A 27,283-nucleotide genomic window follows, 5' to 3' on the forward strand; every position below is an offset into this window, starting at 1 on the left:
GCACTTATGCAATACATTGACATACAGGAACAGAAGCTCTACCAAAGCTAGGAATTACTAGCAATTTCACGAGCCATTCTTTTGAGATTTGCCTATTGTGAATCAATGGAGTATGAGTGTCTGGTACAGAAAACCCATATGGAAATGAAAAAGGTACAGTTACAGCAACATCTTATAGCCTCATCACTTATCTGTGTGGCAGGTGAAGGTTTCCAAGCTCTGATCTTTTTCAGTGCTCTAATGAAGTTTGGCATTCTAGCCAACGTGTTTGCGAATGGTTGTCTAGAAGGCTGTGAGCTGAGGTAATTACACCCCTGGGAAAGATCATTTTGTTTTTTCAAGTACTTGGTGTGTATAGTTTCTGAAGACTTAAAGTCATTTTTATGAAGAAGAAGAAGAAGAAAAAAAAACATTAGGGCTTTATTCTGGCCCAGCTTAATCCCATGTACACTCTGAAACTCAGGGCAGTATTTATATTTACTGCACATTTTTTTACTCCTAAATTTTTCACTTTCCTAAAATGTATTAGCTAGGGAGGAAAGAATAGCCCCACAAAAGATTTACTAGCTCAAGAGTTTCTTTCAGCTGAACTAGTGAAATAACAATAGGGCCATAAACTGAAGAAATAATTCCAAACAATGAAACACTCCAGTCAAAGACTATAATTTTGCTACATCCAGATGAAATTTTTATTAAAACACAAATCTAAAATGAAAGTATGGGAAGATTTCATATGTCTTTGCCACTGTAGCAAATCCTGAACTGTTGTCTTTCCTTAATTTTTATGTGCATCTTTACTTCCTAGTTTCAGATGGGGCTAAAAATGGAAGTACAGAAATAGTCCAAGAAATTTCATTCTCAAGGCTTTCACTAGTCTAGGAGAAACCAGGAAGTACTGGAAATCTAATGGGGAAGACTGACTAAGCTTATAGTATTTCAGCCTGATTTACAGCTCAAAGAGTTTGAGGTAAGCACTCAAACTAGTTTGGGAACTATGAACAGTCTAGTTATAGAGCCCTTGGTATACAAGACCTCATCCAAATTCTCTGAAGTCAATAGGCCTCTTTCCATTGATAAAGGGAATCAGATCAAACTCAAAGTGTATAAGTAAGTTTGATGATTCACTATGGATAAGAGCCTAGTAGGAGACAGTAGACAAAGAATAATCAAATGGCCTTATAATTTTGGTGATTTCCAACAAACTTTATTGAAAGCAATAAACAAAAAAACAAAATAGTGATTTTGTTGACATTACATGCATAGTTTTACGGAATGATACTGCATATAAGCTCACCTTTACTGTACAGAGCTTTAAATATAATAAACCTGTTGTATTAAGCTTTATAAAAGAGTCCACCAGATGCAACTGGCCTTCAAATGTGCCTCTGCTAGGTACTTGGAAAACTGTATAAATAATCTTTACAAAACAAGTCTAACAAAAAGACTAAAATACACTGGAACTTCCACTGTCATCTCTGTGTTCCAGAAATACAACTATGAAAAAAACCCAAAAAACTCTATACATTAGTATGCCTATATCGACACTATGACAACTAACTCCATGAACATTCAGAACACACTTCGATTTCTTATATTCATGCTGTCACATTGGTACAGAGTGACAATGATTCCCAAGGCATGTTCAAGGCCTGCGCAATGAGATAGTATAAATATCTGATTATTAATCATTTCAACCACAAGATATATATAACTAACTGTATTAAAAACATACAGAGTTGAGTGTTTACCAGTTAAAATTCCTTAGAGTACAAAGGGCAGTAGTTGTTATTGGAAAGGAAACAAAGAACCTATCAAACACAAAACATGTCTACAGCTTTGTCCTGATTACAAGACAGCCAGCAGCACTGCTGAACACATTTTTAAATTAACTTCTTATTGTTTACATGCACATGTTAAAGATTTGCTGAATATCTATTTGAGCGAGAAACATATTTAAAATACTTGATGGGAGTTCTATTATCTTGGGTATTTTTAGCCTATTTTCCACTCAGAGAAAGATGGGGGCTGGGTAAACTGAAGCATGGTTAATTTTATCCTGAGCTTGATGGCAGATCAATTTTATATTTCCATGGTGTCCACTCCACCCAAGCCCCTTGCCCTGCCCGTGTACATTATGCCCATATAATTAATTGTTAAGGTTGCTACTTAGAGCTGCACTTCTGTTGCTTACAGCTCATAAAGCAAGGTATTCTGGGTGAGTGTAAACAAGGCAATCTTTTAAGATACATTTTCTGTAAATATGAAACTGATGTTGAAAAATGCAGTTCCCCAGATTACCTGCTTCAGTGGAAACCAAGACTGATTGGCAGGGAATACAATACATCACATTTGGAATCATTATGACAAAGATGTAATATTGGAACGTCCACCAGGGGGTGCGATGATTTTTTGAGCAGGGCGTCTTGCAATATGGTCATCTGTTTGAGATCCTAGAAGAGATGGCATAGAAATCAAAGGGCTACAAACAAGTGACAACCACATTGATTTAAATACAGGAATTATTAAATGAAATGTTTTTGTTCATAACAATATATATGGACACAGGTAATCAATAGCAATTTATTTGTTCTTAATGCATATTGATTTGGAAACTCAACAATAAAATACAAACAAAAATAAATACCTACACTTTTTACACTTTGGGACAACTTTATAAATAAGGTATGTAGCAGTGACATGACCAATGAACTGTATAATCTGTAGAATCTTGTAATTTTTAATTAAAATGCTTTTGAATTTTAGCAACCCTCCTAATCACCACTGAAGCTACAAACTATACTGATAATCTGAAGATCAAATTATATTATTATGTTTTCATGCTCAGAATGAGATATAACCAAAGCATATTTCAAGCTTAGTAGTGGGGAAACTAAACATGCTACAATACATAATGAGAACAAATTAAAAGGGTTAATTATAGGAAATGCTGTCAAATGCAATGAAAGACTATATTCTAAGTGGAAGGAACTGGAAAATTCTAACTGGTTTCCTGGAAAGATCCTTAGCATACTAATTCTACGAATTTTTTGTCATGATTTGTTTCTCCATGAATAAATAGTTTCCAGATAATAACATTTTGGGACTTCATTTCATGTAGAGCTGTCAAGGATCCATGTGATCTCAGCCAATTAAGTGTAGAGTTTTATCAGTAACTGTATAATGTGGCATTTGCTTTCAAAATTCTTCTTAGCTATGGCAAACATTTTCATGCACCAAGTACAGCGTGACACTAAGCTGAGCAGCACATGCATGATGTCTATATATGCCAAATGACTGAAGAAGGTGTGTGTGGTACTCCCGTGATTCAAATAAAACTCAAAATTGAATCACTGTGGCTAAAACAGTGGAAACTGCATTCCACTGTATGATTTTTTTTATGTAGAAGTCAAATTTCAAATTTATTTACACCAGGATTTATATCAAAATTAACATGAAATAAATGTAAACCTACCATTGTGCAACTAGATATGCAGTACTCTTCCCTTTCCTAATGGCTGTCATAACAACTGGTTTGAATCTTCAATTCAGGAAATTCACAAGCAGTAAATCATTTATGTGAGTGTATGATGCCTTTATAGAGATGTGACAGTCTCCAAGCCATTGGTTGAAGCACTGCTGTTCTGAGCATTCGTCATAAGATCTGGGTGACCATTCCTCCTTATATCCACTTTTAGCTACTAGTTTAGTTGTGAGTCTCCCTTTTAAAATAAAATCTTGAGAGATGATCTTTTCATCTAGCCATTGACCTTCTCTAAAACAAGCTACTGTACATGAGCATTTGTCATCTCACCTCCACTCTAGCCACAGTACTGAATTCGTCCATTGCTGTATCTGTGCTTAGTAATTTTCTCGTCTGTAACTATGATTCCTTCTCACTCTCTCTCTCCCCATCTGCCTTGACCTTTGCGCTTTAACCATAGAATACTACTTGATGCCTTTTCTGAGTTTGTTTGCATTTCAGCCATCTTCCTCTCATAGAATTCCTACATATCCAACCACTTATTTTATGGAATCGGAAAAGGATACAACTCAGGCTGAATTCCTGGCCTCAGTGAAGTTAATAGGAATTTTGCCATCAATTTAAATGGGGCCAAGATTTCAACCTCTGTTGTCAGACCTAATCAGTCTGATGCCTGTCCTTGGCTCCTTTGTCTTCTCTGTTTCATACCCATTGGCCACCTCATTTTTTAAATTCAAACTTGACATGCATCCTCTCTGGTATCTTGTGACCTACATATTTTAATATATTTAAATGGATAGCTTTCAACCATCTGGAAGAATTTTGTGTTGCCTTTGTATGTAAGATACTATAGCTCTGCAAATTGTACTGTAGCGGGGAAAGTGATTTCTCAAAAGCAGCAAGGCAATCATCACATAAACTTAGTTGTTAATACAATTTGTCTTTTACATTAGCAGAAATTACTAATGCAATTCTATAACTTGATCTTTTTCTTCTACTTGAGTACATAACATAAGCTCTGACCCTGCCATTGAGCTCAATTTGAATGGACCCCTGCACCCATTTGGAGTTGCATTAACTTCAGCAGGGTTCCTCATGGGTGCACAAGTCTGCCTGCAGGGAGCTCACTGCAAGACTGGGGTATGGTTTGTAAACAATATTTGCACTTCTCAGTCAGTCTAAGCTACCCATGTTCATCTCTACCTCAAAATGCTACTGTACCCACTGAGCAAACTTACCAGACAAGCTGAATCCTGACAGATGCAAATTACGGACAGGAAAAGTTGGTATTTTGCCTGAGCAGGGAGCTATCCTTGAAGTAGGAGTGGGGGCTACAGCTTTAGCAGTCACTATGACATCATGAACTGGCCCATCATAAAGCCCCCTGGGAACACCATGAATTTCAGCAAGCTGTAGCGAGATAGAGGATAAACGTGAGCTGCTTCTGAATAAAATGATGAGAAATTTGAAGCTGAAATCTGTTCCCTTACTGATTGTTCTGCGCTGTCATACATATCCTGAGTTATTATTGTACGGTTGCACATAAGTTCAGGTTATTTGTTTCAGAAGAAAGAACATTAAATATTTGCTCTGGAAAATTATTTTACAAGGAGTCACATAGGTCAGTTTTGGGCTCTATCATCCTTGTCAGTTTCCCATACAAAGGTCCCTTTCCATTAAATTGGCCACCCGGTGATGATATGGTATCCTGACTCCCCCACAATATAATAAAGAGAGATGAAATAGGAAGTGTGTGCTGTCAATGTATCTTGGACACAGTGAACATGGTTCTCATTTACACTAAGGCCCCACTACACTGCTCTCACCTTAAATTACAATAACACCTGGTTTCAGGCCCCTTTATACTGCCAGAATTGTGTAAAGATGCCTTAGGGAAAAATCAGAATCAAGCCCAGTGTGTCTTCAGGGTTCTAGCATTAATTTTATTACCATTAATACTGTTAATGTCTTTATTTTTACAGTGCCTCAGTGCATGCTGAGCACTGTACACTACCATAGAAAGATATTGGCCCTTCTCTGAACAGCTTGCAATCCAGTTGATTCTTCAAACCAGTATTCTTCACCTCCTAACACTGAGTTCAATATTTTCATCTCCAGGGTTAGACTGGCACTGGCCATGAGAAAGAAGCAGTGCATAATTTTGGCTTATTGGCAAAAGACTTACTGTATTTTTATTTGTTGTTACAGAGAACACACAAAAAAGGCATTTTTCCACCTGACATTCCATTCTGTTTTTCCTTTGGTATGTTGTGAATTCTGATGTGACACAACTCAACGGAACCTGACATGGCATGATTACAATGTCCTATTGCATCAGGTGCTACTTTAAACCATCCATCTTCTCGACTGGTAGAAAGATCTGAAGCTAGTGCAGAGAAATAGCTAAATTACCAGTACTCCATTCACATTATTACCTGCGGCTAGCTATTTCTCATCCCAAGCCACACTATGTACCAGTCATTTTATGATAAAAAATTAGAACAGAGCATTTAGAAAATAGAAAAAGGTTTGGGTTTCAGCATAATGAAGTCAGGACAGATACAAATTGTAAAGAATAACTATTCTGCATTTTAAAATAGCATTTCAGCTTCACTGCTAAACTGCCATGCCATCTGATCTTCCTCTCTGTAATCCTGAAACCTGTGTAAAGTTGATATCCAGTGCAATATTTTCCAACACCATTTTGGACCCTTTTCTCTCTCCAAAAAGCCAATGCTAGACAAGGGACCAAAAAAATGTAATGCAGACAAGCAGACTAACTACCCATAATATCAAATGTGACTGCCCAAATGAATTAATTTCACAAGCAATCAGCGATCACCTGATCTGATGCCCAATTATTATTTAACTCGGAGTCTAGGAACCTCCAGCTTCATGTGAGCAAAAGTTTATATTTAGCAAAGTGCCTTCCTTGGATGATGAAAAATGACACAATGTTTTTACTTTTAAACATAACATAGATGGAGTTTGATTGGTAGCAAATAGCCTGGAGGCCTTTTGTCACATCAAGTGGGATCAACCAGACTTAGCAATCGCTTATCTGCAAGTTAAAAAAGGGTGCAAAATATGCGGGGGAAATGCAGGTAGGAGAGCATACAGGAGCAATTCTTCATATTACAGGATAAGTGTCATTTTCATGGCCATACCAGAAAGTTAGGAAGGAGTGCAGGTGGGTGAGAGGGCAGGTAATTTGGTCACTGCACAGATCATTGCTTCCACTCTAGTTTTAAATGACCAGAGATGGCAGCTTTAAAAGATAAGGCTAGCTGCCATGAACAGGATTTATAGTTTTTACAAGGCTCTGTCAGTTTCTTTGACTTGTTCTGCCTTCCACTGTTGTGCCTCTATTACAGCGATGAATTCACAGAGAAAAGAAAAGCTACAGTAAATCATGTCAGGTGGTTATTGCTGTAGTTGCCGATGTGCGTTGGTGTATTTGGGAGAAATGAACTGGTTACTGATACTTGCCCTCCATACTTCAGATAACATCCACATAACACATGGAAAAATGGAGGCGTGGTGCAGCTAAGAGATGATATAAGGAGCCACCAAAGGAAGCTAGTGTAGAATAAGTCTTATTGGTCCTATAAAATGAAGGAACTACCGAAAATATTTCTGAGCTTCTTGTATTGGCACCTTATCTATTAACTATTTACTTACATACAGAAATAAGTCATTCATGTGACAGAATTGCCATACCAGTTCCTATGTTACCCCTTCTCTCAGTTGCCAGCACACGGGATATGGCTAGCAGGAAGGGAGCAATCCAGGGCACAAATGAGCAACCTAAAGAATAAGTCAAATCTGGAGAGGTATTGGGAACTCCCTGTTCCCCTGCAATCCTCATTGACTTTGACATTTTTTAGAATTTTCTCCAGTCTAAACATTCCTGGATGAGCACATACTTACTACAATCACATACATGTAACAGATTTAAAGTATTTGTCCAGAAAACACTAATGACCAATTTGCACAATTGGAGGCAATAAGAGTTTGCCAACAATGGCTAAAAAGATCTGTGAGAAGAACTTAATTAATTTCATTATGGGATATATTCCCAAGTGTGGTTTCCTGCATTGGCTATTTGAAATAAAAATATCAGAGACCCACTAAGCCCGGGACATCTCTAATGAGGAATATCTACAGTTAAATTGTAAAAATGTTGCCATTGTTTCATTATAACGTATCATGTCATTCAGATTAAATATATTATTTTAACATGTTTTACCTTTCAAATTGAATTTAGAAGGACCATGTAATTAGATACATAATGCATCTTACATCTTTGTACTTTTCCTGTCTACTCTCCTGTAATTAGTAGATTAGTTTACCCTTGATTCTCCTTGAAGACATTCCATTTGCCCAGGGAGACACACCATACCTTATCATCCAATACAAAATTTTTGATGCAACTGTATATAAAAATTTAATACAGTTTTCTTTTATTTTCAGACGAATGTGAATTACTAAGTGGTATCAGGTGTAAGAATTGTCATTTGAACAGTAACATTGTTTATGCATAAGCCAGGCAATGCACAAGAGCAGTTATTTGATAGTTTTACACCTTTTCAAAGCCTACAAGCAGATAACATCAATAATATTTTTACTTCTGTAAAGGGCCCCCTTTCCCTTCTTTGTCCTACCAGGAGGCTCTGGGATGCTGTAACACAACACTAATAGCAATATGAGAAAAGGGATAAATTAGAACAGACATTGTTTTCTTGCAAATAAAAATTCTCCTTACCCTGTTTCTTGCCTTTATTCTTTTATAAACAAAATCAGGGAATGTCTTTCTAGGAACAAAGCGACCAGACCCTTGGATGACAAAGAGGTTTCCATCTTCCAGCACAACTTTTCCTTGACTTATAACAACAGTAGGGGAACCACGACACTCTGTTCCTTCAAATATATTATATTCCACATTCTGACAAATCCAAACCAGGATATTCAGAGTTAGTTTAGGGTTAAAAACAAAAAAGCCATAAACCCACAGCCTACCCAATTATATACACACACATTTGTGTAATACTTTCTTCCTGTATAATTAATCATTCCTTAAATAATCCTTTAGATTAGATTTGAAAAAATAAGGATCTCTAGCAATTTGGTGAGCTAAAGCAAACTGGAATGGACAAACAAAATTCACGAACATTTAGCACTAGCTAAACCACACACTATGCTACTTGTGAAGCAAACCAGAGCCCAATTATAGGTATGGATAAGTTCCAATTGCTTAACCTAAATCCCCAGCAGGCTTCTGCTGAAACTCACCTTGGACATCACGGAATCTTTTGCTATGTTTGTCAGGAAACAGCAAGTTCTCTAGCTGAAACTGGTTGAAAAATTCCAGTTATATTTTGTGGGAAATTTGAAAACATTTTATTTTTCAAAACTTCCCATGGAGTTTTTTTTCTCTCTTTTTTTTTAAATATTCTCCCCACCTCCAAATGAAAAATCTTCTTCAGCTTTCAAAAACAATTTTTGATACAAAGATAATAATTTTTGGTTTCTGAAGAACAAAAGCAATTTTTTCTTTATTGAAAATCAAACTGAAAACCAATTTTTAACTGAAAAACATCTGTTTCTGTTCAAACAAAATACCATAAAATTTCATTTTGGTCAAAAATTCATTTGTTGTCAAAAATATTTCAACAAAATGATTTAAACCAGTTCTACCCTCTACATTTTACTAATGTTACATGTAGTTTTACCACTAACCCTTCAAATATTACTGTGCTTCTCAAGTTCCAGGTAGGAGTTCATTTTGGGATACCTATGAACTGGGAAACCCTAGAGAAGGTACAGTTTGAACAGACACAGAGTCTTTCCCCAGTGGAATATTACCAAAGAGAGTGACATGCCTATTTGGGACCAGGGATGGGGTAGGAAAGCTAGGTTTGGATCTCCAGTAAGATTCGTGTTGTTGAAAGATTCCCTTTGGCAAATGGCTTTTGAGAGTGGGGGTAGTTTCTCAGCTGGTGAATCAGGGTACGTCTACACTACGGGATTATTCCGAATTTACATAAACCGGTTTAACAAAACAGATTGTATAAAATCGAGTGTGCGCAGCCACACTAAGGGCTGAGTAAACACAGAGTAAGGACCCCAGGGTTTGTTACAGTATGAATGGCCCCTACACAGCTGTCTGAAATGGAATCAATCTTGCTTCCTCTTTTTAGTTTTACATTTGAAAGAGTACAGCCCTTGCATTTATCCAACCCTCGGGGAATATATCAACAGTCCCAATCATTTGCTAACTAAAACAAACTTTTATCTCAATAGTTCTGTTAAATCTTAATTACAGTCATAGCCCTTTAAATTCCACATGTTCAGCAATTCAAGGTTAGTCAGTGGAATTCAGGAGAAATGCTGGGACAGGAAAATGTTCAGGTTAGGATTGTACATTTTTTTCTATGCCTATACAGTACATACTAATAGTATCACATTTACAGCAAAAGAATGGTCATCATGTATTGTTTTGCTACTGCATATTCGACAGCATTACTCTACATATTTTTGGTGCCATTGCAGTAAATGCCAATAACAAAAGGGATTTATTTCCCTCTTCCCACTGAGATTTAATAAACAATTATACTAATATTTTACCCAAATCCTCTCTGTTTCAATTTCTCTCTGATTAAAAGGAATACATTATTTCACTAATACACCTGGTTGCAAAATCCTATAAAGAAAAAAAGAAATTAAATCTCACAAAATGATTTTACCAGATGGTGGGTTTTTGCTGAGACAATTTTTGTAGCCTTGGGATTCCATATAACTAGGTCAGCATCAGAACCTACAGCAATTCGTCCCTTCCTGGGATAAAAATTAAAGATTTTGGCTGCATTTGTACTGGTCACTGCTACAAAATCATTCTCATCCATCTTCCCTGAGGCCTGGAAATCAGAAAGAAAGGAGATTGAGAAAGGAAACCTATCACCAGAAAATGAGTTCTTATAAAAAATGAATTTGCAATTTTGTCTAGAATTAAAGATATTTGTACACAGAGAAGATCACACAATCTTGGGCCTCACATTTAATTCAAAAACTGGCTGTCCCTGCAGGACTAGTCATTAAAGACTGTTATAATGTCATATGTTTGGAAACTGATTACAGCTCCCATTTTATAGTCACTATGTAGGTGCTCCTATGACACGAATACTGCTCAACACAACAGACACTGCAGCCCACTACACTGAATAATAAATGCACATGGTGAAGTGAGGCTACAGAAAGCAGGGCCGCCCAGAGGATTCCGGGGGCCCGGGGTCTTCGGCGGCGGGGGGCCCTTCCGTTCCGGGACCCGCCGCCGAAGTGCCCCGAAGACCCGCGGCGGGAGCCCCCCGCCGCCGAATTACCGCTGAAGCGGGACCCGCCGCCGAAGCGCAGCCCGGTCTTCGGCGGTAATTCGGTGGCGGGGGGGGGTCCCCGCCGCGGGCCTTCGGGGCACTTCGGCGGTGGCGGCGGCGGGTCCTGCTTCCCCCCCCGGCCCCGGCCCCGGCCTCGGCCCCTTACCCGAGCGTGTCTCCGGCGGGGCCTGAGCTCCGTCCCGCTCAGAGCCGCGTGGTGAGGGGGCGGGGCTGGGAGCTCCACGCCGAGCGGAGGCAGCTGCCCCGCCCCCTCCCCACGCCGCTTTGAGCGGGTCGGGGCTCAGGCCCCGTTGGAGCTCCCAGCCCCACCCCCTCACCACGCGGCTCGGATCGGGGCGGGGCTCAGGGGCTCGGCCGGAGACTCGGCGCTTGATGCGCTGAGGCTCCAGGAGAGGGGCGGAGGCGGGAGCCTCCGCTCTTCTCTTGGGGGCCCCTGCGGAGCCCGGGGCCCGGGGCAAATTGCCCCCTTTGCCCCCCCCTCTGGGCGGCCCTGACAGAAAGGTCTGTGGCAACTACTGTGTATCATTATCATTCATTTGGCAGCACTTTCACCTACAAGACCCATTTCTCTCAGCAAGTATTGGGCGCACACACAGAACTTTCTTTAGTTGATACTGAAGTCAGTCAATCTTTAGATAGAAAAATATCATGTTTATTGGAACCAGAGCTTTCTTAGTGTTATTGATCCTCAACATGCTACTAGGAGAAGGATACAAGAAACTGAAGGTACCAGAATAAAGCTCTCAGATAGTATAATGATGGGTGAGGTATAAGAACCTAGTCCGAGAAAGAGGGCTCCAGTGAAGATGAATATTTTCAAAGGTGAACACTGTTAGTATAGGCTAAACCAGGGATCAGCAACTTTTGGCACGTGGCCTGCCAGGGTAAGCACCCTGGTGGGCCAGGCCGGTTTGTTTACCTGCCGCGTTGGCAGGTTCGGCCAATCACGGCTCCCACTGGCCACGGTTCGCCGCTCCAGGCCAATGGGCGTGGCAGGAAGTGGCGGCCAGCATATCCCTCGTCCCACACCGCTTCCCGCAGCCCCCATTGGCCTGGGGCGGCGAACTGCAGCCACTGGGAGCCGCAATTGGCCGAACCTGCCAACATGGCAGGTAAACAAACCAGCCTGGCCCACCAGGGTGCTTACCCTGGCAAGCTGCATGCCAAAGGTTGCCAATCCCTGGGCTAAATACTTAGTGCATCGTAAAACATACAGCTGACATAACAAACCTGAAGAAGATGTTTGTGTTGCTCGTAAGCTTGTCTTTCCCCAACTGAAGTTGGTCCAATAAAAGATATTACCTCACACACCTTGTCTCTCTAATAATAAACTACACTCAAGATTCATTGTGGACCTGATCCAAAGCTCATTGAAGTCAACACAGAGACTCACAACTTATTTTGAGGGTACTATAATCTTGCAGAAATTACAAATGAACAAATTCCATATAGCTTGCCCAGTCCTACAGGAAAAGTATACAAATGGAAATTCCATTCCTTGCCTTTACAAAAATCTTCTGGATAGACTTTTATTTCTGATCACAGTTCAGACTGGGATAGAATATTCTTCTAATAAGGAGCTCTTCAAGACATTTACGTTCAAATGTTACATTTTCTTTCATTAGCAAAGCTTTTTTAAGTAGCAGCCTAGATAATGTCACACAATGAGGCATTTAGCAATGTAAGATGATAATGTACCTCTTTCCTTTCCATTAAAGAAAATCTTGCTATTTTCTAAATCCTCATATCTGACAAAAATGCCACTTGCATGCACTTGCATTGATAATTCAGCAAACATTTACACCTATTTAGTTACTTACCACACACTTCTCCCAAATTATTGACATTCTTTCTTCAATGCCATTTGTTCCCTCTGGAATAAGGGTAAAGTTATCCTTTCCTACTGCCTTCTGCGCGGTGGTAAATGTGCAGTGGGCACTGCCTGCAACCTGCAGATCCCCACTGAGTTAAAACAAACCAAAATGCAGTTAATGGACAAAATTGATAGCTCAGATTGTATTGTTCAGCGTAATAATTCAAGGGCCTTTTCTATGCAACTATATACTCTTTAAGAGTGAAATTATCTCCTGTGTAGCAGGTTACGTGTGACATAAATGGCTCATAGGTCTTGTGCTTAGCCCTCTGTGCACCGGTGAATTTCATCCTTAGGGTAATATTTTCAAAGGTGTCTAGGTGATTTAAGTTCTTAAGTGCCATTGGATTTAAGTGCCTAGATGCTTTTAAAATTGTTACCTTAAATGCCCCGTAATTGCACTCCTTAAATCAACCTCCCAGTCTTGATTCTTGATCCATCCTTTTGGCCCTGACAGCCTTTCAAGAAATGATTCTAAAGGACTTTTTATAGCAGGGGTATTCCTGGATCTGGCCAGACCCAGGACAAAACCAGATTCTATATACCAGAATCTATTATAACTCAACAAGTCTGAGCCAGGCTGATAGGGATGGGACATGGGAGAAGGAAAGGAGGGAGCTGAGGTGGTTTTCTAGAATGAGGCTCTCTGGCGACATCTGTTCATGGAGCCTTGAAACACCCTTCCTGATTTATGTCAAGGCTGTATTTAGATTGAATTATATGCATATTTTATTATCTGTTTGCGGACACTATTCCACAGGGAAAAGATTAATCAAATCAAATAAAATCAAATCTGTTTGCTTCCTAGAGTCCAGTCACACCTCTAGAGAGAAGAATTTTGTGAAATCTCAAAGAATACAAAATAATTCTCATCAGGAGACCTACTAGGGCAGAATATTTACTACCATAGGTAACCTTCTACAGGTCAATAGTCTCACTCTAGACAGTCTTCAGGTGTTACTTTGGGGCCTGATTTTTCCATCCCTACTCAGACTGAATAGTACTTTACTCGACAAGGAGTCCTGCTGAAGGGTTCTACTCAGTGAGCTTTTTGGTGATGACCAGCAAAGACCCTAAGCCAAAACCCCAGATCCAGACAGTGTGGAACTGTCAGAAGATTGGATGAAAACTCCACTCTGCTCTTTGGGCCCCTCTCTGAGGTTGAATAATAATAACCCCAGGGATTGGGTTTTGTTCCGCACGCCACTGTCATTTACGCTCCTTGCCAACTCACCATGATAACAGAGAAGTGAGATAATCAGATGTAGTGGGGTCAGGGCTAACTGGTGGGGATGTAACAAAGGCTGCAGCTTTAGCCCAATTCTTACTCCAGTAGTGTGATCCATCAGTGCCAAGGCTCGCTGTAATTGGCTCTCCATACACAACTGTGCCTAAAGAATAATAATCCTAATACATAATCTGAAAATATGTAACATGCTCCTGATGGTGAACTCTCTTTTCCCACAGTGTAGACAAATGCTCAGATTAGGAATAAAAGATGGTTTGAGCCAGTTTCTCTGTGTTTCAGTTTTCTGAATTTCTCTCAGCCAATCAGATTGCTACAAAGTTGAACAGTATTCCTTGTAAAATTACAAGGTACCAATCAGGAAACAGCCTTGGCCAAACCCCAGAGTCCTATTTGGCACTATTTCTTGCTGAGAAAGACCAAAGAAAGCAGAACAAACACTTCAGGACATGGCTCCTTATTGTAACAGGGCAGGGAAAGTGTCTAAAAATCCCTCTCAGTGGGATACCAAACATTACACAAAAACTATGGGCAAAATGCATGCTCTTGATGTTACTCCATTTAAATCAGTTGATTTACACCTGGGATAGACTCAGTCTTGTATGTTTATGACTGGATATTTCTGTCTTTCACCTCTGTCACCCACGTCCATGCACAGTGGGCCAGATCCCCACCCCAGTTTGTGTAAATCAACACAGCTCCATTGGTTTCAATGGAGATACATCAACTGAGGATCTGTCCAAATTACTATATTGTAGGTATTGTGCTACCTTGTTTCCTTGGAGGAATATTTCTATTTCTTCCCAGTGTGTCAGCAGTTTGAGTTCTCAGGTATTCCCAGGTTCATTTTTTTCCATTCAAAGCATGACAAGAGATTGGAAATGAATTCTTGACATATTTTTCCAACTCCACCTAATGAGACTTGTGTAGCAAAGTCTTCAGCCAATCTCTTCAACTCTTTTGAGTTCACTTCAGTGCAATTAAACTCCAGTACATTTTGAAAACTGAAGCTAACATCAAGTTTTGTGCTTTTCAGATGTACCTGAAATTGGCTAATTATGAACTCTTAACTCCCTTTTATTGCAGAGATACTCATGGAGACAAGTAAACAGTTTTTATTAGTATGTAAATGTGAAGTGGTGTTTTACCTTTTCGCTTTGCTTGAGCTATCACATCTGCAGCACCTTTGCTCATTACTTTTGTGACATACAACGGGCAGTTGGCTTGTTTTGCTATTGTAATTGCACGGTACACTGCCTCTGCTTCAACCTTGGGAAACAAGAACACAACCAGGCAACGTCTTACAACATCTCTTTTAGTTGAATGGACATGAGTGGAGACTTCTTTAAAGCTCTAAACATGTTCATTTGAAGAACTTAAGATATTACCTCCTCTGGGTGGCTAAGAACATGCCCCTCTGGCCCAGTAATTCCAAGTTCCAACAGTCTCTTTTGCTCCTAAGTGAATGTAGAAAAATGAGAAAAACAGTAAGTGATGGGAACAATCTAAAGTAATGTGGGACTGGAACATCATGTCTAGAAGTACTTGAGGGTTATGGAAATTCCTAAATAATATCCTGGAATACCATTTATATCCATGACAATTACAGCATCTTAGCAGAGACTATGACAATAATAAACAAGACATTCCAGTGGGATTGGTCATACTACTCAGCATACTACACTCTAGTGATTTGACAACAGATTGGTGGTGTTCACTTGCTCAGGAACAATTAAGCTATATTCAGTGATAACTATGTGCTTTTCCTGGGCTATTCATTCAGGCACTTCAAGCTCACTGTGGAACAGGAGGCTGAAGGCTGGGTAGTTCCATCACACAAGGCATTCCTGTCCTTTTAGAAGTGCAGTCATCTTGAGGGGCTGGTGAAGTCCCACACACATTCCTAGTGGCAATGATTTATGCAGGTCATCCCAAATGAGCATCGAAAAAGACTTTATTCCACACTGCACTGGCCAGCATTCTGTGTATCCCCGCCCACGCACACTTTCAGGGGAATGTTATCACCTTTATTAGTATTATTTTTTCATAGCCCTCAACGTATGGAGCCAGTTTTCTCTGTAGCCTGATCCAGTGCTTAATTTGTAATTAAAGAGGTACCAGGGCTCAAGCAATTAGCTGCCAGGACTCAAGCAATTTTTATATTTTCATAACTGATACAGCAAGCCCAGAGGTGCCAGGGCTATGAACCGCCAAGCCTAGGGGTGCTGGGGCTTGGCACTGGAAAGCCCTGGCACAAATTAAACACTGGTCTGATCCCATAAGGTACTGAGCACATCCACAGCTGCCCTCAACTACTACTGAAGCCAACAGAGGTAGAGGGAGTTCAGTTCCTTTCTCTTAGCATTAGACCAAAGCATGGGCCTGATCTCTCTCATTAAAGTAATACCAGAGAAGCATCTCTGGGGCTAGGAACAAATGCTATATGTTCCATCAGTAAACTGGGAATCTTGCCATCCACCAATGATATAGAGCTCCCTTTGCCAGCTCTGCAGAGGCCGCTAAAGATAATCTGCCACACTAGGAAAAACTTCACTGTGGGGCTCACCTCTTCATAGGCTTAGGGTGGCAGATTTGACCCAGCTGCCTCTTTGTCATGATGGGGGGCAGCCAGGCCAAATCTGCTCCCAAAGCAGCTGCCCTGAAATCTGCCACCCTAGCCAGCTGCCTAGTTTACCTATTGGTAGAGAAGCCCCGGCAGCTCTGAAAGAGGGGAAGATATACGATCCTAAACCTGTCATTGCTGAAGGGCTGACTACTGCCTGTTCTGGCCTTCAGGCCACTGTAATGTTTGTAAAGAAAATCTCATGTTGCGGGGAGCGGGGGAAGATGAAGGAAATGTTTCTTTAATAGGCTGTTCAGGGGCAGGAGGGAATGTGGCTGTTTGAAGCTGCTCACAGCATGGAATGTTGGAGGCATTCCCGGCAAAGATGGACTAGTGGACAAGTGCAAGTGCATGTTAAATGCCATTTTCCCACAACTAATCAAATAGTTATAACCATGTATAATTTACCCCTCCTTGTGCCATCTTGGGCGTCTGCATCATATGAGGAGCCACCCAGGAGTACTTCCATTGTTTGCCCTCTCTCAGGGTTTTTGCTGGGGAAGGACAGCTTTAAATTGCAGTTGCTGTTGCTAATTATTCCCGTCAGCAGAAGCTGTTCAGGGGATATGCTGAATCAGCACATTCCTTGGCTTGTCTTGGCCACACCCCTTCTTAGCGAGCATTGTCCATAAATGTACCTGTGATGATAACCAACTGGATGTAAACAGTCAGCATGATGCCTCTGCTTTTAGTAAGGACTCCAGATCTCCTTCCAAGCTCTTTTGCCAATATATAATGTCACAATAGGCTTTGCTGCCAGTCCACTCCCTCCAAAGCTCAGGTAATCAGATTATCCTAAAGGCCAAATCCTGCCTAGTTGTGTGTATGGGAAGAAGATGTATAGAGCACCTTCCCCCTACTCCCCACATGCGTTAGCAGGGCAGAATACCAACACTGCAGGGAGCGCTGAGAGAGACCAGCTTCTGCACTGGCCACTACACTGAAGACCCAAGAAGGTTTGTTCTACAGGAAAATGTATGGAATTTTTATTTCTGTACCATCTATGTTCCCTTTTGCAGATATCCTTGAAGTTCATCTCCAGGGCTCTCATGTTTCGTTAACTCAGCCACTGAAGTCAATGAAAAGTTTTGCCAATAATTTAAATAGGAGTATGGTCTGGGTGATACTGTGACTGGTAGCATGCACTAGTGGAACATATGCTGATCCTTTTCACAAAAGTAGCCAGGGCCCCCCAGCAATGTATGCCTCCTGGCCAGCTTTGTACCACCTGTTCCTGAGTTGGCAGGATGACTCAAATGCCGGAAGTGTGTCTGGCACTGCTCTGCCCCCTACTGCCTGTTGTGCAGCCACTTCATTTCAGGGCAGCATTTTGGCCTAAATTAATATTGTGGCTAGTTTTTAATTTAAATGGATACATTTACTATACCTCGTCAATTATGTCTCCATTTTCAGCATGCACTTGGGCAATGGCACCCAGGTCGCGAATAATGCTGAATATTTCATACATCTGTCAGGAAGGAAGGAAAGAATTTCCTAGTGTCAGATAGGTCACAGTTTATAAAAAGTGTAGTTGATTACTTTTATTGCATTTCAGTTATTCTGTGTTACCTGAGCATCAGTGCACTGGAGCTTGTCTTTATAAGCCATGAAAACTAGAAAGGAGTTCACACCTTTAAAAAAATAAATTGCATGTGTATTTATTGTCACAACTGAAAACAAATCACTCATGTCTACTATAGAGGGACTGAAAAGGTGGTGTTCAGATCTAGGTAAGGTTTTTAGACTAGTGTTGAGGATTGAGATTGACTCAAGGCTAGGGTTCAGATTTGGACTAAAGGGCATGAAAATTTGTTCTTATGAGATTTGGGCCCCAAATGTTGCAGTTCATGAAAGATGCTGTACTGACATTGGGTTTTGGATGCATTTAAGCCAGAAGCAATAAGCAACCCATTTTTAGTTTTAGATCCAACTTGGAACCAAAACTTGGAACATGGATCTGAATCTTAACCCTTTCCACAATCCGGTTTGAATTCTAAGCTCCAATGCTGGCTCATTTCTAGGTGCTATATCTGAATCATTTTATTAATGCTGAAAGTACAGATTAAAGCCAAAAGCACTACATTCAAAACAATGTCCTTTAGTTATAGAACTACATATACAACACTTATGTATACTGCATTGCATAGCAAAATGCATAACTCATTTCTATCTAATGTGTACTCTGATTCATTTAGTGTTGGGGCCTAGCATGTTAATTTCTATTGTATTGCTTTACACTGTTTTTATGTTGATAAAAACCACAATGGTTTTTAAATTATAGTCACACTATAAAATTCTCTCCATTTCATTACTATATATGGGTAAATTTGAAAAATGTCTGGTTTCAGCTTTGAATAGCTGCTTCCTTAGCTACCCACTGAGAATTTTAATGGAAGATTAATTAAAAATTTCTGTGTTAACTGACAAATTCTGTCCCTGAATGTAGGACTGCAATTGCCATTGAAGCCAATTAGATTTGTGTAGGCACATCTGAGCGCAAAACACAGCCCCAAATATGTGACTAATGTGACATATTAGTGAAATGCACTAATCCTGTTGTGGGTGAGTTCTTCAGTAGACAATGTCCACTGGGTAGATAGCCACAGGTTCTTATAGACGGGAACTAGAGGTACAAGTTTTTGTGAAGGGGCTGTCAGTGCATAAGAAATACACTCTATTTTCAGTATTGCGGGCTGGGAATGTGCTGCTTTATTCCTATTATATTATTTATTATTATTTACTCCTATTATATTACAGAGTGGCTGGGGAATGGGGAAGCACCCACTAACTAAACAAGAAGTAAAGTAGGTATGGAGCCTGGCTCCAACCCATAATACTCTGAGTAACCCAGTTAACCCCTTGATGTCCACTTTATTACACAAATGAAGTAATATTGCACAATCTGGCCCTGTGGGCCCAATCCTGAAATTCCTTACACAGATAAATCTCCAATATAGTCAGTGGGAGTCTTCAGAGTGTAAGGACTTCAGAACTGGGCACAATAATTTTGTCTTGCACTACCAAAGGAAGCTTCATGATGTTAGAGGGATGCATATTGCCCTAAAAAGTAGCTGATCTCTTTTCTTGAGTCAGCTTTCACTCTTGATGGTAACTAGGTTAGTAGAACACTGGTCTTTTTGTCCTTACCTTTGTCTTTCACTAGAGCTTCCAGTTCCTCTTTTATGCTCTCATGCCAGCGTGTGATGTCAATATGCAGGGAATAATCACAACAGGCTTTGTTATCAGCACACTCTCTCCATTGGTCATATGCAGCAAGCAGATTCATTCCAGAGTCAGGGAATACATGGTCAACTGAAGAAATATTGCAGAGTGTCAGCAGCCTTTATATGATGGGCTAACACAGGGACATTATTATAATGCCCATAAATATGCATTTGTCTAACAGTTTTCTATGGTAGGAAGGAGACATTTTAATGCAAATAATTCTATAATTAAAAACGAGGAATATGAAAGCTTCTGAACTGTGTTTAACTACCATTAAGACTGAGACAAAAACCAGCAAAACAAGTCAATTCCAAGTTGTGGCTAACAGTACAACCTGAATTCATCCCCTTGTGTCTAGATAATATGGTGTGTGCTATCATATACATGCAAGGAGCCAAATTCTGCTCTTAGATATTTGTGCAGCTTCCTTTGACTTTAGCAATGGCAGTCATGCATAGGTACTGTATTTCCCACTACACCTACTTACGCTCCTCAATAATAACCTGTGAGACCATTTATAGTTCAGTTCTGTGCCTCCAATGAGTAAACACTGGACTGAACTGTGTGGTGGTTTTGTAAGGTCTACTCGGGATCAGATTGAGTAAATCAAAATAATTTTTACTTTGAACCTCAAAAGTATTTGCTCTCACAACCCCAGAGCTGAAAACTAGTGCAATACTTGATTTCATAACCAAGTCACTTTTCTTTCTCCACCTACAAAAAGCATGGTATATAAATATAAATTTTCTGTGACCCAGGTAAAAGACCCTGGTAAAAAGGTGCCCTGTATTGCTTACAATGATACACGTGAAAGGGCCTCATAATAAGTAGAATCTTTATCTTTTAAAAAGGAACATATAACGAAAGCAAAGTTTATTAAAAGAAACTTAATACATGGTACAATTGTAACTAACCTGGTCAGAACTAAAGTCTCACTCCTGTGTTAACTGATACTGAGCAATCTTTTCGATGGTGGGACACCTTGTTTGCTTTTTGAAAGATGTACTTCTTAGAGTCATTGCAATGATGCTACTTACGTATCATGGTGGTTCCTCCTGCTAGGGCTGCTTTTGTGCCTTGATAGAAGTCATCAGCAGAGGTCATTCCCATCACAGGCATTTGTAGTCTAGTGTGAACATCTATTCCTCCTGGCATAACTAACTGGCCATAGGCATCAACAGTTTTGACACCACCAGGAACTATCAGGTTTTCTCCAAGTTGCCTAAAAACAGTATTAAGAAGTTCTACTAGCTTCAAATAACATTTAAACAAAAATGTATTAACTTCCTGTTGTTAAAAGTGAGTATGTGTGTGTGCCCATATCCGTTTCTGTACGCTTTCCCACACTGTGCTGCCAATGCACATCAGTTTTGCTCTCCTTTGGGAAATGGGGGATAGTTGGGGTCCTCAGAACTCTAAGGGAGCTCTATGTTTCTCCCATTTTCTCCTTACTTAGATGCCCCTTCTCTTGTGAGGCCTCATATCACAGTCACCATCCTTCTGGCAACGGAAGATTGGATGAAATTTCATTCAGACCCATAGCTGTTGCTCTTGAGAATTGTGAGTCAGTCTCTTATCTCCACTTGCAAAGCACTGCCTCCAAAACTTTCTCAACTCTAGCATGGGATTGAGCAGATCTGCATCTCCTGGATGGCAGTGCAGACCACCAATACCAGCCCCACAGGCCAGCCCATTTCAGGGCATCAATTGTGACCTCCAGCTCTCTTCATTCATGTAGTCCTAGACCACTCAAGTAGTACTAACAGTGACCGTAAATTTGATAGTAGCTACTATGGAAGTAAGATCAATAGGGACTAAGATCATTTTACTTGTTGCCTTCAAGAACACAGCTAGAACTCAAGAAAGGAAATATTCCTTTCAGCTTTTTCTTCCAATGCCCTATGAACTATTGATTTTTTTCCAAAAGAATATTTTGAACATATTTCTGAGAAAATTAAAGGAGTCTCTGGAAATGATTATCCATATTAAATTGCACCAACAATGTTAAGTATGGAAATTGTAATACAAAATATTTCTTAAGTAACTTACTTTATCAAACTGTCTTCCACATAGATATCAGCATAAAATGATTGATCATCATTGACGATCTTTCCTCCTTTGATTAGAAGCCGGTCACTCTAATGGAAAAAAATATGTTTCCCAAGATTATTTTATTTAGAAGTTGTTTTACTCATTACAGGCCTTCATGCATAATAATCTATAACTGCCTGCTGCAGTTAAAATCTGAGACAAAATATTTTGCACGTCTATTAGTCCAATTTAGTTTAAAAAATACACCCAAACTATTTCATATCAAAGCCTGACTGTATTCCACATACAGAAGTATAAAAAGTATTAAAACTAAAATAACATATATTTTACATACAAATAAAGAATGTTTTAACATCTTTAAATCAACCAGAAAGGGGATTTAATCTATATTTTTCACAGCACAAGCTTAGAAAACTGTATGCTGCATAGAAGATGTAAGGAGTAATTTAAAAATAATATATTAAGGCAAAGTTACAATAAAACATTCACATACTACAGTGCACATTACTTATTACTCATTTTTTCATTAATTGCACATCCACGATTCCCTTCCCTTTGAGTAGCTCTGCAAAACATTTTGTTCTCCACCCTCCAATATAAATGACTCCTGCCCAACATTAACAAGCACAAGGCCATCCTGCTGGTTTTGGAGAGGGTTGACGTGATGACCCTTTTGGTAAACTTACACTTAACTGACTCATTTTATATAAGTAAGAGACAAAGGGTCACTACCAGCCTCCTTCTGCAGATGTGGAGACCAGTTATTTATGCTGTAGTCTCTGCATATGTGCCAACATTTTTAAAAGGGTTTGCAAGTGACAGTTGTGCACCTAAGCCATGGATGTGGGGCTGCTTGGCCTCCCCCAAATGCTGGTACTGGCAGATTTTCTGTGCATTCGGGTGAATTTTAGCACTTATATAAGGGACTTGAAAATATCAGTTCAATAAATTATCATAACCTCTTTCTGAGGAAGGTAACTATTACTCTCCCTGTTTCACTGATGGGAAAACTGAAGCAGAAAGTTTAAGTAGCTGACTGAGGCCACAGATGAAGTCAGTGTCAGAACTGGCATTGGAATGTAAGTGTTACTTGCTCTCAGTGCTGTGTTAGCCCAGTAGACCATGCTGCTTCTCATGACATTGAGGTGCCTCATTGTGGCCAGTGTCCACTTTGGCTGCTAAGCTGCGGAGCCATCATATTTGCAGACAGCAGGCTGGGAGGCAGCTTGCAGCAGGCCTAGCAATATTAGGGGCATCCAAAGTGGTACTGCCCTTGTACACATGGCAACTGGTCTGAGGTTCTCACAGAAACTGAGGAATCAATGTGAGTGTCACAGATCTGAAAGGCCAGCTTTAGAGGAGCTAATGGAGTGGCTGTGATCTTTTGGGAAATCAATGAGAAATTTTCAACTCTAGCAATTGATTTGTAGCAGTTTACATTTTCTAAGTTCTCTTTTTCAAGGAAAAGGACTAGGCACCCACTGTTACAAAAGAAAGTGGAGATTAACTATAACATATCCAGGTTCTCAAAATCAGATTTTCCTGTAGCCACGAGCTTCAGAGATCCCAAAGGATTCTGACAATAGTCAAAGGATTCTTCTCTAATCGCTGTCATTTTCCGCACTGGGCATTTTAGATGCATAAGAAAATGTAGGATCAGGCTCATATTTTTAAACGTAAAACTGCAGCATAGTTTATTACAATTTTTTCCTCCAACTGTGACTCTAGAGAATTTACTCCCAGGTTACAATGGCCACTGCTAAGGATTCTGGTGCACATTTAAAAATAATTGCTGGATGCAACAACATGTGACAATACAGTCTGGGAGAGTGGATTACAGGACCAGAGAAATGTATAATTATAAAATTAATTACATAACACCACTTCTGGACCTTGATTTTTTACTATAGATCAAAGGGGTATGAATAAAGCTATTAAGCAATTTTGCTGTGAAAACTCCAAAACATATTTCATTTATATTTCACAGCCCTTAATCTATTTTCAACTATTTTTCTTGCTTCCAGGTCAAAAAGAGCCACCACATTCACTGACCCAGGGGAGCTCTATTGGCCTCCTCCACTATGCAAGCCACTCCCTGCTCTGAGAGCACACCCACTCTGTAACAACCACAAAATGCCAGATGTTCTTAACGAGCTTTTACTGAACTCACCAAGTCCCTTACAACCTGTCACATAAACAGGCTGATTCTCTCTGGCTTACTCAATGTGACTTACTCAATGAACACTTTTAAAGGGGACTCAGGGTTATTTCTTCTCCCTGTGTGTGGCTCCATTTTAGAGCCCACCAGCCAAGAAGAAGAAGAAAACATGCTGCCCAAAGGTATCTCCTCACCCCCACAAAAGTCCAGGCAATCAGGGTAAGGAGGCTCCTATTACAACAGTGATAGGGATCTGAGGGGTGGCACATTCCTCCACAACACATCAGTGATGAGAGAGAGAGAATGGAGTGAGGCCCACTGCAATGAATGAGCATGAGATCTCATAGCTACAGAATTCTCGCTTTTTAGTATTTTGGGTTTACAGGCTGGACCAGAGGATTTGGGTTTATGAACCAGGAGTAAGAAGCCTATGGGGATCGGGGCTGATGGGGAAAGAAGACAGTAAACATTAAGTCCCCATTAAATATAGCAAATCATATGTTGTTTAATTTTATTTCTGTTTCCAAATATAAGGTGGTGGTCCTGCAGAATAGACCCTTCAGACTCAAAGATATGTGTGTTTGCCTTTCTTTTAAAAAGCAATGTTTGTAGTTCCTTCGGTAACATGGCTGCCCTGGTGTGTGAAAGAGAATAAGCAGGTGTACACAAGATCTGAGAAGCAGATGCCTATTGTTGTACAAGGGCCTCTTCCTGAGAACATAACGCTGCATAAACCTCTCTGAGTTCAAGCCAGGTTATGTTCAACAAAGGACCATGCTAATTCTCCAAAGGGCTTTCATAGGAAGCTGGTAGTAACAAAGGCCTAATGTCAACCTCAAGAATACTCTCTCAAACTACTCCTGTTTTGCTCTACCCAGTCTGACTTCATTTCAGAACTAAAACCCACATCCCATCTTGCTTAAGGAATAATGTGTCTACAAATGATGCTTTAGAACTATATTTCAAAAATACTAATTTTTAATATTTTTTTCCAATCACCCTAAACTGTTGTAGAACTGGGCAAAAATATGGCCCGGCAACCTAAATTGAGGGACTAAATATATGAAATTCGAATAGACACTTTATTTTAGGCACATACGCAAGTCCAAAGTTACCAGAGTCCATGCTTAGTCAATCATGTTATTTTTTATTTTCTGAACTCCTAGGCTGGGAGAAAAGATGTTGCTCTCTAACGACAGGGAAATATAAACCATTCAAACTGCTGTGTCCTTTGGCCCATCAACCCTTTATGAGAAATTACGGCCTGAAAAGGCATGAGCTAGGAAACAAGGGAGTGCCAGCTTCTTGGCAGAAATAAAACAGATTCAATGGCCTGGATGATTTGCAAAGCTGCTGATAACACACATCCTCCTCTTCCTCCCGGAGTCGGGAAAAGCCCCTAGTCTCAGGCTTCTCTGGGACTTGGCAGGTATCTGCAACCTCACCACGCGCACTGTTTTCCTAACTGTCCGAGCTCCTTTCTTTTCTACTGGGGCATGATTGTCTCCGCTGAGATCTGGGGAATGCGGCAGAGAAATATTTGCTATGGCCAGGCCAGGCCTCCTCCCCCCGCCGCCCAGACCCAGAGCCTGGATTACAGGGCACGCAGCACCGCCATGGCTGAGACGCAGGCACAGGACTCGCTAGAGAGCGGCTCCGCTGGCATCTCCTGCCGTCCCCAATCTTAAAATGAGCATGAAATAACCCCACCGGCCGCGCCTCCTTCTCCGCGCTGCCCGGGTGCGGCGCGTTTGTCCTTTCCTGCCCCGTCCCCTGAACGCTGCCAGGGTGCTGGATAGCTTAGTACGGCTCCATCGCCCTCCCGCCTCCTGCCTCGGAGCGCCCGGCCGATGGCTGCGCGGGTGCGAATAAAAAGGCCGACCGGGGGCTCGGCACAGAGCAATGCCCTTCGGAAAGGCACGGGGAGCCGCCACCCCGCCAGGCCCCGGGCTGCCTGGGCCTCCCTCTCACCGTGATCCGGGGGATGTTCTTCTTGCCTTGGTACGACATCTTCCCGCAGCTGCCTCCCCGTGCCGAGCGAGCGCAAGGGGCAGCAGGTGCGCGGCGGGGCCGGGGTCCCGCCTGGCTCTGGGGCTGGCCGGACGCCTCGCCGCGGCGGAGTGGCCGGAGCGGGCGGCTTTTAGTGGCGTCGCTGTGCCTGTGCCTGCCTGGCTGCCTGTTGTTCTTGGAGAGCTCGGTGGCTCCCCCTGCTCTGGCCGCCCCGCAGCCTCGCTTAGCAGCTGCCTGATTAGCATTCCAGGCTCATGCTTCCCCGACAGCCGCCGCCAGAGAGGCAGCCATGCAGCCAGCCCGCCGGGGCCTTTCCCCAGGCACCAGCCACTTCCCTGCTCCCCTGGCACCGCGAACAAAAGCCGGCTTTCCCCGCGCCGCCCCCAGCCCGGCGGGGCTCTCTGGGCCGGGCCCCCGGGAGCCAGGGAAGGTGGGTGTCAGACGGAGCCGTGCCAATGGCTCGTTGTTTCCATCCTGCAACTCCCTTTTGGCCCCATATATTTCTGTGAGTCTTTGGTCAGGGAAGTTTGTTCTTCAGTCTGAAGATTTATGTTCTGCCGATTTCTAAACCGCTTGATTTCATTTACTCCCCTGGCTTCTGGCTGGGGTTGTGCCCACGGAGTGTGTGTGGGGGGTGGGGGTGGGGGGTCACCCGGTAAACCAAGTTTAGGCTTTACAGTTATTTACTACAAATCACTTGTCAGCACAAATAGGCCTTTCTTTCCTCTTCAAAGCCGCCTTCCAGCAATTCCCATCAGAGTCACAGGGAGTCGGGGCTTGTCCGCATCAGCACCCTGAGCTTCTGCCCCGTTAGTGGCCTGATCGAGGGCTCCACCCTGCTGCCAGTAAAGCACTCAAGCTCCTCCATCAACTGCTTTCCAGACTCGTAGGGCCTCTTTCCCAGTGCTCCCACTGACGTCAGTGGAACTAGTTTGGTCTCCAGTGCAGCAGGGACATGAAGTGGAACGTGGACCCCTTGGCTTGGAAAGCCGCCCTGGCCTTTGGACAACAGGGGAAGGGGCACTGCATAAATTGCCCTGTTCTGTTTACTCCCCCTGAAGCATCTGGCGTGGCCACTATTGGAAGTCAGGATACAGGGCTAGATTTACGGAGTATGGCCAGACTGATGTTCTTGTGACTGGGTAGCAGGCAAATGGCTCAGTGGGTCTGTCTGTCCCTCTCTGTATAAAGCCTGGTGTGTACCCTGCATGCCCCACCTGTGGC

The 27,283-nt window shown here is 41.5% G+C and overlaps 1 protein-coding gene across 2 annotated transcripts; it reads right to left on the reverse strand.

Annotated features, from left to right (window-relative positions):
- Positions 1-1,203: 1,203 nt before the first annotated feature.
- DPYSL4 (dihydropyrimidinase like 4) lies at positions 1,204-26,394 on the reverse strand. Of its 2 annotated transcripts, XR_006581320.1 has the most exons (15): positions 26,021-26,394; positions 21,889-21,977; positions 20,877-21,061; positions 19,762-19,926; positions 18,184-18,245; positions 18,002-18,082; positions 15,380-15,448; positions 15,140-15,260; positions 13,980-14,136; positions 12,693-12,834; positions 10,228-10,398; positions 8,247-8,426; positions 4,720-4,891; positions 2,299-2,450; positions 1,204-1,649 (listed from the first exon to the last, which is right to left on the reverse strand). XR_006581320.1 is itself a non-coding variant. In XM_045025799.1 (14 exons), exons 1-14 carry the CDS (start codon positions 26,057-26,059, stop codon positions 2,359-2,361), a joined length of 1,725 nt encoding a protein of 574 aa, XP_044881734.1. In that variant the 5' UTR covers positions 26,060-26,394; the 3' UTR covers positions 1,205-2,358. The 2 variants fall into 2 exon arrangements, 1 of the variants encoding a protein (XP_044881734.1); XM_045025799.1 differs by having other exon boundaries at positions 1,205-2,450.
- Between the last annotated feature and the right edge of the window lie 889 nt (positions 26,395-27,283).

The sequence above is a fragment of the Mauremys mutica genome, chromosome 7 (assembly GCF_020497125.1).
Source record: "Mauremys mutica isolate MM-2020 ecotype Southern chromosome 7, ASM2049712v1, whole genome shotgun sequence".
Taxonomy (NCBI): Eukaryota; Metazoa; Chordata; order Testudines; family Geoemydidae; genus Mauremys; species Mauremys mutica.

What these genes read in the sequence shown, in the direction of transcription:
- DPYSL4 (XM_045025799.1), bottom strand. Translation starts at nt 26,059, where the DNA reads ATGTCGTACCAAGGCAAGAAGAACATCCCCCGGATCACG. An exon ending in TCCAGTGCACTGATGCTCAG is followed by an intron (nt 18,083 to 18,183) that starts GTAACACAGAAT and finishes CCTTCCTGACAG; the next exon opens with ATGTATGAAATATTCAGCAT. An exon ending in CTCACTTCTCTGTTATCATG is followed by an intron (nt 12,835 to 13,979) that starts GTGAGTTGGCAA and finishes GTTTTAACTCAG; the next exon opens with TGGGGATCTGCAGGTTGCAG.